At 30.6% G+C, this 12,375-nt stretch overlaps 1 protein-coding gene across 1 annotated transcript in view; it reads left to right on the top strand.

The window, feature by feature from the left end:
* LOC143059095 (presequence protease, mitochondrial-like) overlaps positions 1-12,375 on the top strand; it is a 36,188-nt gene that overhangs the window by 9,094 nt on the left and 14,719 nt on the right. The window contains exons 6-14 of the mRNA XM_076232582.1: positions 2,626-2,722; positions 3,349-3,509; positions 5,115-5,241; positions 5,875-5,963; positions 6,408-6,536; positions 6,953-7,066; positions 7,465-7,561; positions 8,824-8,958; positions 11,704-11,842. Coding sequence (XP_076088697.1) covers positions 2,626-2,722; positions 3,349-3,509; positions 5,115-5,241; positions 5,875-5,963; positions 6,408-6,536; positions 6,953-7,066; positions 7,465-7,561; positions 8,824-8,958; positions 11,704-11,842 — 1,088 coding nt within the window. The remainder of the gene's footprint in view (positions 1-2,625; positions 2,723-3,348; positions 3,510-5,114; positions 5,242-5,874; positions 5,964-6,407; positions 6,537-6,952; positions 7,067-7,464; positions 7,562-8,823; positions 8,959-11,703; positions 11,843-12,375) is intronic.

Here is a 12,375-nt window from a genome sequence, read left to right as displayed (position 1 = left end):
TGCGGAGGCGAAAATCCAGCTGTGTTGTTAACTGTAGATGCTACCGTTCTGGCCTTCCTTGTACAGGTTGTTGTATAGGCATCTATCAGATAATTATAAGATAAGCAACCTGTCTTTCTAACCAAACTAGGCATTTAAACTTAACAAAGAGTGTTATCACTTGTTAAGTTGATACAAATTATAAAAATATTTTCTACGTACTTGTCGCCATTTTTTAACAAGAAGTCACTATTTTTTTCATTTATGTGTTGTTTTGTCGTACTTAGAAACTGCTTTTAACGTTTTATCATACCTTACATTGGATTTTACCTATAACAAATCTTTCAAGGATTTACATCCCTTGGGAAGTTGCTTGAAAGTATATAAAAGTTGAAATTTTTGACTTTTTTGCCGGCATTTTGAAACTGTAAGTCACCTTTAGTTTCATTAATGTGTTGTTTAGTCGTAATTTAGGAACTGTCATTTACTTTTTTTTATCAAATCTAACATTGGATTTTACATATAACACACCTTTCAAAGGATCAAACGAATTATTGCCACTTTGTAATGACGCCATTTCCGAAATGTGTGGTGGCCATTTTGAAAAAATGATTTTTTTTTTCTGGCCAGCAGCGTATTTTTTTAAAGTATCATTTAGTCAACCTTTATACCAAATTTCATGCTTGTATCACGATATGCACAATTATGTCCATAATATCTCCCACTATTTCATAATGACGTTAACATATTTTTTTACAAACAAAAATGGACATGCCTGAAAATCAATTAAGTATTTTTGACACTCTTATTTTACCCGGCAAGGGGTTACGATATTTCACAATAGATTAAAGTTTAACCAAGAGATGAACACCGGCCCCAGCAGTCCATGACTTACTGAATTTTAAAACTAGCTGTGTTATACCGGCGGAACCAAATGTATTTCTTTTTGGGAATTTTCCTACAATCGACCATTTTACTTTACAGTAAAGATGAAGAATAGTAGAGAGTGGTCGTTTAACTCTGTATTCCTCAATTTTGTCAGACACTTTTCTTTATTCTTTATACATTTTGACCCATTATTCTCTATTCTGTAAACCCTATCCACACATTGTGTCCTGTTTCTGTTGCTGGCTAACGGGTACATTTATATATATAATACTGTTAAAGTCGTTCATCGTTTAAATTATGTTGGTATAATTGAAAATCAACGTCAGTGTAAAAAAAAGGCATACGTTCAAGCGAATAAGATTTAAAAACAGTGTTCGAATATTATAAAAGTAATGTGTGAGCCCCCTATACTCGCTACGAAACAGAAGAAAAACCTCGCCTTTTTTCTCCGTTTTCCAAAGTACAAATCATAGTTATATTTCCGACAGACTATGTACAAATCTTGTATATTTTTTTTATGTACATGTTGTACAAAATGTTATTAATTTAGACTGAAATTGAAGATTGATAAAAGAAGATGTCCACTGTACTGACTGTTAGAAAGCTGCGTGAACGGCAGGATACATCAATTATCCAAATACTTTATTTAATACGCTCGAATTCGGTTCAGAAACTCTTTTTTATATTTTAAAACTCATGTCCTTTACTTGCATAAATAAAGTCTACATATATACTGTAATTATTTTGTATTTACAAAATGGATCTCGTGTAAGACATGTTACATAGGGCTTACAAGAATAGAAAAGAGTCTACCTAATACCAGAAAAAATGGCTTAAGGAAATAAAGTCTAATTAACTTAAGCATAGTAGAAAAACTTTAATTTTAAAAGATCTCTTTCAAACATTACTGTGCTATACCCCACTAGCACACTAACTTCTGTATTGTGACCATTACAGTGTTTTTGGACAAACACGTCTGTACTTTTCGTTTTATTTCATTGTACTTTAGCCTCTGGTAAACAATCTTACGTAAGTCGCTGCGTGTTATACCATCGCACTTTAGCGTAAGACACCATCGTACTTTAGCGTAGACCATCGCACTTTAGCGTGAGACATCATCGTACTTTAGCGTAGACCATCGCACTTTAGCGTGACCATCGCACTTTAGAGTACCATCGCACTTTAGAGTCCTACATATATACAAACAATACCTTGTATTTAAAAAAAGATAGAAAGACTTCAAAGCACTTCTGGTAAAAAAGTTTTCTTTATTAAAATGTATTTTTTTTTTTTACAGTTTAAATTATCATTCACTTCAAATTTTTCAATATGTTTTTGAAAAAAAAACACCATTTAACGGTTAAATTTCACATCAGAAGGCATCTCTAGATTAAGGGGAAATAACTCTCAAAATTCATTGACAAGTGTGTGTCAACCAATTTTAGAAATATCTTAAAAGCTTCTCAAAATAATGCATCAAAAGCATTAATGAAATTGCCTTTGAAAAATTCATTACTGATTAAAAAAGAATTTTCTCCCTTTCCTCGTGTAAAATCTTGTAGTATTTTCAAACCTGACATAATGCACTAAGATCAACTTCTGTAACTACATCTTCCACTATATACAGGATATCATTATGCTTTGTTTGTTGCTTTTTAACCCCATTTCACTGCAAATAAAAGAAGCCAGTGAAAAAATGCAGATACTCAGGTAGGGACAGAAAATATATTTATGGATAAAATATTTCTTTTTTTACAGTCAAGAAGGTTGGAGATTAGAAAATGAGAACCCTGAAGACAAGTCTTCACCATTGATGTTCAAAGGAGTTGTTTATAATGAAATGAAAGGGGTATTTGTAAGTATACTTTATAGTGCTATTAGTGGGACCAAGATAAAACAAAGGAAAAACAATCATTCTATCTTAAAATGTGATATTTTTGGTCTTTCACTAGTATTTTGAGAAGATTCAGGAGAGGTTTTAGATTTTCAATTTTTAATATGTTAGCTGGTGTTAAATGAAAGAAAACAGGCCAACATTCAGAACAAAAATTTTGCCTCAAGTTACTAACTTATTGTTATTTTGGATTAGGGGTTTACTGACAATTATAAAAAAAACCAATAAAATATTCTAGGCGCAAAGGTATGAAACAATGAATAACTGTATGCACCAGTTTGTTAATGATTTGGAAAAAAGGTCATTGACTGAATAATTAGCAAAAGGTATACATAAACAAATCTGGGCTCAGGTACTTATATGTGTGAACATTCCTCCTTCCCTATAAACAGTTATACACACAAATACAGAAACACAAAAATAAACGAATAAAACTTGCAATCATAAGTTCTTACAATAGCAAACAAGCAACAGAAAAAAAAAACACTTTTGAAAATACATAATTTGATTCTTGATTAATTTATTGGCCATAATTGATAATAAAATAGATATCAAAATGGTTATTATTTACATTTCTTTTGTTACAGTCAAATAAAGATAACATCTATTGCCAAGCAGTAGAGAATGAGCTGTTACCAAGTCATACATATGGAGTGGTCTCTGGTGGTGAACCTTCAAAGATAACAGATCTTACATGGGAACATTTAAAGAATTTCCATGCTTCACATTATCACCCTTCTAATTCAAGGTACATGTATGTCCATCCACGCCTTGTGGTCATATCTATTTTGAGTACTCTGATACAGAAATCTTCCTATCAAAATACTGGATTCATTGTTTCGAGCACAAATTAAGTACTCTGTCTGAGTAAAGTTTTATGGCTGAATGACTAGAAATACAGATTTTAAGATGGAACCTGTAAACATTCCTTGTGTTAAATTTAAATTTATACAGCTCATATATAAAAACTTAGAATACCTAAATCAGGGCTTTCCCTTGAAATTGAAGTAGAAGGCTTAATTAAAATTATAGGTGGCTGTAACATGCGTTCGGCTAAGCCGGACGCCGCCAAGCATAAGCTTGGTGCCTTACGGCAGGGGGTATGGGGGTCGCTCAAGGCCCCCAGAAGCTCTGGCATAAATAGAGCAAAATCCTGCATTCTTGCTATCTCCTGGCACCTTATTTCATATTTCAAATGACCATTTTTTATGTATGAAATTAAAGAAAGAAAAAAAAAATCTCAAAGAAATTTCATTTTTTTTATGTTATAGTTTTTTATTTTTATTACCTTATGCTTAAAATTCATTTACTTTTAAAGGAGTTTTATTCATATAATAATTCGTTTGTTAGAAATCTTGATCGATTTATTTTGCATAACTACGTGCATTTGTAAACAAATGACCCCCCTTTTCTCTCTAAAGACTGTTACGCGTATTTAAATCATACAATTCTTTCTCAAGCATTGACAGAAAATTGATATATCCTCTGATTTTCTCTTTTGTTTTGTAATCTGTTCAATAAGTCGGATACATAAATCATTTGGAAATGTTATTTATTTGAGGTATTCTACTTTCGTTTTTGACCTTGATTCTCTGAACACCACATGGGTTTTGAAAAATGAACTTCAAAAGATACTGTTTTCCAGATTCTGAACAATATGATCTACTACACTTTCTTTAATTTGACTGATACTATTCCATCACATAAGATTGTCATCCTATCTGATTGTTTTCACGTTTAAAAGCCAAAAAAAAAGCCAACGAGTTAGTGACAATCGGAACGTCTCTCTTGTTATCTTTGAAAAGAAATGATGCATTCTGACTTTAAATAGACAAACAATCAGTGACCTGAATTCATGTGAACTATATTTAGCCCAAGGTAAACACTGACTTTTCATCCTTGTTTATTGTGACCGCGACTTTACGACAATACGTCTCTCAGCTGCCTGTAAACATTTGAAAAAGATATTTTATTTCTTTTTGAATTTATATTTTTGTCAGTGAAGTAGCCGGCACTTGAAGCCACCGTAAACGGCAGATTTCCGCCAGCTACCGGCTTCAATGTCTAATAATGATCTGTGAGATCGTCATCAATTCCATTAATTCATGCCATTAAAAATTACAAATTTTGCATAGCTGTAAAAGAACTTCACATATTACCCATGTAACATTATTGTCAATACAAAATTATTAATCTTAATGTGCTAATTATTTCTAAATTTCAATTATTCTTAATTTTAGGTTCATTTGGGTCTAAAGAGGCTTTATAACCCTGAATCCTTGTCTCTGTAATTACAAAGGTCTTTTAGTTTTCACAAAGTAATTCACAAATGTTTTTTTTTTTTTTTTTTTAGGTTTTTTACATATGGTAATTTTCCCTTAGAAAGACATCTAGAGTACATCAATAACAACTATCTACAGAAATTTAATAAGATTGATATTGACACTAAAGTACCAAATGAACCAAGATGGACTGAAATGGTAAGTTGAGATATTACAAGTTGTTTGGTTACTGTCTAATTGATGTCTGTCACGAATCTCCTTTCAAACATATATTTTTTTGTATGTCTTAGACCTCACAATATTATGATTTATATCTTTTAGATTTAGGGAGATATATTTATAAATATGGATGTCAGAAGGTATGTTGCTGACAGTAAGAAAATGGACTGAATTTACGTTTTAACAATATATCTTTTTCATTTCCTGTTATTTTACTGATATATGGACTTAATTTTTTGCAGTTAACATTTACACAGTCTTGGGTATATTTTTTTTAGGCAAATAACTTTGTCAAACCTTAATACTGATTGAATGTCATAAAGCTTGTGAGAGATGTGAACTTCAAGCTCTTATACTCTAAACCAAATTATTATAGCGGAAACTATATTTCGTGTTTAGCCTTTATTTGCCCATTTCACGGCCATAATTTAGCAACTTTGAAATATGTTTTATGCAGTTATAAGAGGTAAGATTCAAGTTATACATATACACAACAATTTGTATTTGATTTATATTTTTACTCTCAAAAGTCGCAAAAATTAATTGCTCAAGAAAATTAGTTGTTTACAGTATTCTCATACATCATTTGATATGCACATGTTTATTCAACAGAGAAGAAAACACATAACCTGCCAGCCTGATCCAATGGCACCTGATCCAGAAAAACAGACAACAGTGTCAGTCAGTTACTTATTAACAGAGTAAGTTTCTCCATACAGACTATTTAGTGCATGGAGATGCAGAGAATATAACTAACCAAGTGCTGCGAGATAAATTTCTGCTTCAGTGGTTAGCTTCTATTCACTTTAAATTATGCATTCTGATCACTTCAGTGTTTGTTCTGTTTCTGTTCAAAGAGCACCTGTATTTGTTTTCCTCAATGGCTGTTGGAACAGATTTTACTTCAGCTTTAATCATATAAGTTGCCATTACAGATAAGAAATCGTTCTTATTCATATTTTCAAAAGTATACACCAAAACCTTATAAGTGAATTAATATTTTCAAAATAAACTGATATTTAAACATATCTGTAATTATATACATCTGTATGTGTAGGTTGTTGTGCATTTTATTGAATGTACCAAGAAAATGTGTGCTTCTACTGGTTAAAAGTTGTTTTTATTAGTTTTTATATTTATTTCAGTATTTCTGAAACATTTGAATCCTTTACATTGAGTATTATTGGAGCTTTACTGATGGATGGAGAAACTTCACCATTTTATCAATCTTTACTGGTACCTAACATTGGATCTGATTTTGCACCAATGACAGGGTAAGTAACTGTATACCTGTATGGTCTTATTGGTACTTTACATTTTTTATTGTCCACTTTTTGAAAGGGAAGTAACTGAAAATATAAAACAAAATCATCTACATGTATTTAAATTTATTGTAATATTTAAAAATTCATATAGATGATATCACAACGTTTGAATAGTAATGTAAAAGAGAAGATGCTAACTGAATGAATTAACAAAATATATTAACACATGGTTCTTTAGTTGTGTGTCTAATTAATCATGTTTAACTTGTAGTGAATAGAATCTCCATATGTGTATGAAATTGTATCAAGATGTCATGCTTTGGCACACAATGTGGGAAAATTATACTGAACTATTTCAAACATTCAACAAACCACAATATATATATTTATTGTTTTATGTAATTTATCTTCTTTTATGTTTTCAGTTACCATAGTGATACCAAAGATTCAGCATTCTCCGTTGGTCTGCAAGGAATCAGTTCTAATGATGTTGAAAAAGTAACACAGATCATATCTGATACGTTTGATCAAGTTGTAAGGTACTTTACACTTCAACTTACTATGAATATTACGAATGTGAATTGTTAAACTTTCCTTTTCAAACATTCTGTTGTCTGCTTTTAGTTTTCTGTATCCTTTAACTTTTAAATACAAGGTGATTTAATAATGAAGTAAAAGTACATGATGCTATACCATATAGCGGGTTATTGTCGCGGGGTGTAAATTTTTGTTTAATTTCCCGTAAAGTGTACATGCAAAGGTATTGATAAAAACTTTGAATCCGCCAAAATATTTTGTATACCTTCTTCCATAATAATTTTTCAGAATTTATCATAGCAAATCCTGGTGTATGCAATACAAATGCAGGAGAGGTATGAATTTATTTTCTCTTCTCTCAGTTCTCATTGTTTTTATATGTGTATTTTCTTTATTATAGTGAAGGATTTGAACAGAAAAGAATTGATGCCTTGCTGCATCAAATAGAACTTGGACAGAAACATCAAAGCAGCAACTTTGGCATAAAATTAACTTTAGTAAGTATACTTCAGTACTGTATTTAAGAATGTTTGCTTGTCATGTTTTGGATTTTTTTTCAGATTTTCTGAATCCTCTGGTTTTATCCATTTGAATGCCTTAAAATATTTTGCCCATTAACCTCCGTTTTTCTTTTTATAAATCTTTTGCATGTATAATTATAAGCCATTTTTAAAAGTCTTATAAAATCTAACTTATTTTTTAACAGTTTTTGAGAACTTTAACTTGTCAATAATAAAGCTATGAAAAATCATGAGAGAACATTTTCCCGCCAAAATTTCAATGGCTAATATCTTGAAAACAAGCACATTGACCTCTATATATTTTTTGCTTTTTTTGATTCCTTAGTTAATCTATCAATATATTCTAGTTTTATGAAAAGCTATTTATTTTGAAGTTCCTTAACTGTGTATTATACCCAGTTCAGACTGAGTTGTGTATAATAAGTACCCTGTTCATCCCTCCAAAATTGTGATTTTTTTGATTTTTTTTTTAAATGAAAAAGAATAAAAGTTGTATATGTCATGTATGTATATATATTACATTTATTTGAAACATGGTAAATATATCTGAATTTATAGTAGTGTTACATTAAATCTGACATATGTTGTAACATACTATAAACATGGCTTTACTGAATATGGCAGCTGGAAAATAATGTTTGATAATTGTTGAATAACTTGTGGATCTTTATGTAGCATATCAATAAATATAGGGAGATGCAGTATCATGGCCAGTGAGAAAATTATTCAGAGGAAAAGTATGTGAACATCTACAGGTCACTGGAAAGCCTTCAACAATGAGCAAAACCAAAACCTTATTGTTAACCTTTACATGCATGGATGACAAGACGTGAAACCATTCATATCAAAAGCAATTAAGGTGGTACCTAACACCTTGACTAAAATTAATTTGGCTTGTTTAATTTTCATAAATTTTAACAAAGTATTTACTTTGACCCTTTGACAAAAATATAGAAATTTCAAAAAATTTGAACCCAACATTTACCAGAAAAATTACACTGGTTATATAGCATTTTGACAAACACTAATTTTGATCATTGAGAAGCTCAATATTCCCTCAACAACACAACGTAATTAAAACGTTAAGCTGATTTTACAGAGTTATCTCCCTGTAGTGTTAGGTACCACCTTTGAAAAAAAAAACCAATTGTCTGATTTTGCTGAAAGAAAAAAATTAAGCAAAAAAATTAATACAGACAGCAACCGACTGTCTTATTAAATATCGATTTGTATTTTAGGCGATTAGTCATAGTTGGAACCATGACACAGACCCTGTAGAAAGTCTACAAATAAATAAATATGTTGAACAATTCAGACAGAAATTACAAGATGATCCACACTTTTCACAGAATAAAGTTAAGCAGTATTTCAAGGTAAAATAGTATGAGAAATTGATTATTTATATGTATGTCAATCAAGCTAGTATGTGTTCATTATGTCCTGCCTACAATAATAGATATGGGAGGAATTATTCATTGATCATGTTTTTACATGTCTATCAATCTTAAGGATGAACACCTCTGAGGAGCCAAAAATTTCTAGAATTAAACTTTTTTTCTTAACCTGATTTTTGGGTTTATAAGACTGTAACAAAATAATTTGCGAGGAAAAAATCATATGGTGGTGCACTTCTTTTTTTGCTATGGACCTTTGAAAATGCCCAATTTTGATGATTTTCCCATTTTTCATCGATTTTTACCTATTTTTGGGCTTTCGTGAAAAAAATCACAGTTCCACAATTAAACTTTTTTTCATACTTTCTCTAAAGATGAAGTGGACCAATCTGAATAAATTTTACTTAAAAAAACTATAAGTAGGTGTTAATAAAAGAAAGTTTTATCATATTTTAACGCTTTTTTGTGTAAAATTTACCATGCAGTCAATTTTTTAAGAAATTTGAAAAGACCAAAATGATATGGGATCAAGGGTCCGGAAACGGTCATATATGCCAGACATGACCGATTTGGAAACTCAAAAGTCCTAAATCATTTATTGGGATTTAGGTCAAATTTTATTTTTCAACAGAAATAATTTCGGTCATTTCGTTGAGATTGAGTTTCAGATCGCCATTTTAAACATATTTTGTTTTGTTATCGATTTTATGTAATTAAACTGCCACTCCAGTAAAGTGTTATAATCCTGAGGGCCCTCCTAATAGCTATATTAGTGCCTCGGGGAGCTATTGGCTAATGATCGCTAATCTTTTTACCTGTGTTTTTAATTCACACCTGGCTATTAATCACAAGCTCCGGACTAATATTATAAAGAAATTAAAATTCAATACCAACTGTCTTCATTATTTAATTACTTTTCAGCTAAGACAATTGTCAATTATGATTTAAAATTAAATTAAAACTTGGTTTAATTTACGCAGAAAAAAGTTTTTTTCACTACTAACACACGTGCTTTGTTTACTATGATACGCATGCCTAAAATTCTCTTCCGCAGATTTGACACTAAATCGTAAATTTAAAATGATTTCTTGCTAAATTAAGCAAGTGCAACTATTTTCATTAATATTTTTACACTATTAAAGGTAAAATATTAAAAAAAAATGATGTTTTTCCTGTGAATTTGATTTATAAACAAAACTAATCCCGGGAATAAGTCCGGAATTGTTCGTTTTAGTATTGTCGCATTACATCCGGTTTGAATTTCGACTTCAGAATCGAAAGAAACGTAAGCGATGACTGAGAAAATTACGATTTTGAGTCATTAAAATCATTTTATTCTTAAACTGTTGCCTTCCCTTAATTGCTCTTGATCGATTTTAGGAAAATGGTAGGATAAATCATGAAGTAAACGCGATGCAACAGTTAAACAAGTTCGTTGATTCTTCGAGTAGGAGCATACTAATGCAGTCATGAGATTTTGACAATCTGTTTTTGAAAAGAGGCACCAACTTTTAAGTTATATGAAAATGACCGAAATTAGGTGAAAAAATTTCCGGATCCTTGTATGGGATGTACACGATTCTTGTAAAATCACTTTTTGTATGCCTCACGCATTTTCTCAAAATTTTGGCTAAAAATACTGACTTGATTGGTCGTAAAATTTGAAAACTGGATTACTCAAAAACCGTTCATTGTAAATACACATTTTTTTCAACAGAGTTATGTTTGATTATAATTTTTTTAAAATTCATTGATATTTTCCACTTGCATTACATGTTTTTGGAAATAATTCAAGAACGAGATTTCAACGAGACTGAATGAGACTGAAAAGTCAGAAGAATACATCCTTAAAACAGTTAAATATTTTTGGTTAAAGGTAGTTTACTTTGAAGTTTTCTCTTAAATTTCAAATTTAGTACACCTGTTCATTATGCAATTTAGGGTATTTATTATTTATAAAGATATACATTTAAGACGGATTTTAAAAATCAGGATATTGTGGTAGGCGCAAGGTTTAAGCTACCGGCCAACATGAGCGAAGATGTAGCTTTTCTTTAACTTAACCACATGTAGTAACATCTTGTTGCTAGGGTGTTCATAACATTTGCTTTCATCATCAGCAATTTTCCATGTTGATGAAACAGCAAATAAGCATGTATAAGTAAAGAAATTTAAAGGCATAAATGATTTATTTCCTTAAAAAAGAGGTGAAAGGATTGACTTTACAGATTTTTATTATGTGATCTAAAAGAAACAACTTTACGAAGCATTTTCTTTCACCTCCAGTATTTTATACTCGAGAATGCACATCAAATCATTCTAGTTTTTGACAAAATAGATCTGTTTCTTTATTCGAACATGATGAAAATTGCTTAGTATTCATGTTTCATTCATGGCATTAAGAACCTTAAATCTCTTCCCAAATCACTTGTCAATAGAAAAGAAAGGATATTTGGTTTCCATCCACTCGACAAAAATAAGTTCATGCACAGCACATAACACAAAAAGAAAAGGAACAGTGCTTTTATTTATTTTCTTCATCTGAAAGTATAATGTCCTTTAACATGAACCAAAACAAACCCTCATCTCACAGCAAGTTTAAGAAGGCCCCTAACAACTATTTGAACGTAATACTTTGCATACAGTGTTTATTTTTGATGAGAATTAAATTTGTATTGGGTGTCTTTGCTTTTATTTAAAATAACATGTGATTTATTTTGATAGAATAATAAGCATTGTTTGGTGTCAACAATGAGCCCTGATGAAAAGTTTGAAGAAAAAAGAAAGGAAGAAGAGACAACACGATTACAAAAAATGGTAGAAAAATTAACAGATGAAGATAAAGAACAAATTTACAAAAAAGGTTGGTCAGGTTTTCAATTGTTTTACAAATAGAAATGCCTTAAAATATATGAGCACTTAATTTGGACTGCACAAAATCTCTGAACAATATCAAAAGTTACATCATTGGAATAATAAAGGTGTTATCAATGTATCAATATAAAAAAAATCTAATCTAAAAGTTAAATTTTTTAAACTGTGGAGAGATCAGAAATTTTATATCAGATTACTCTTTTAAAAGTAGATAAGTCAGACAGATAACCAATCAATCTGTCTGTAGGATTAGACTTATCTGAAAGGAGGAAAGTATACCTAACCTTATAATGATTTCACTGTTCAGCTAACAAGCCAGCTTACCAAACATATCACCTTGACCTACACACATGTGGTATTTTGCTGTAATAAATCTTCTGAGCTGGGGTTTTAACCCAAAGTTTGTGGTTCATTGAACATACAAAGTATAAGTGCATATCAGGCTAACGTTTGGATTAATGTAGCTTGTAAACAAGGACTTGAAACATCACGAAATGAACTGTTATATAATTAATATATTTA

Source organism: Mytilus galloprovincialis, chromosome 14 (assembly GCF_965363235.1).
Source record: "Mytilus galloprovincialis chromosome 14, xbMytGall1.hap1.1, whole genome shotgun sequence".
Lineage (NCBI taxonomy): Eukaryota > Metazoa > Mollusca > Bivalvia > Mytilida > Mytilidae > Mytilus > Mytilus galloprovincialis.
Note: the sequence above shows the minus strand (reverse complement) of the source record. Positions and strands in the feature narration are given on the sequence as shown.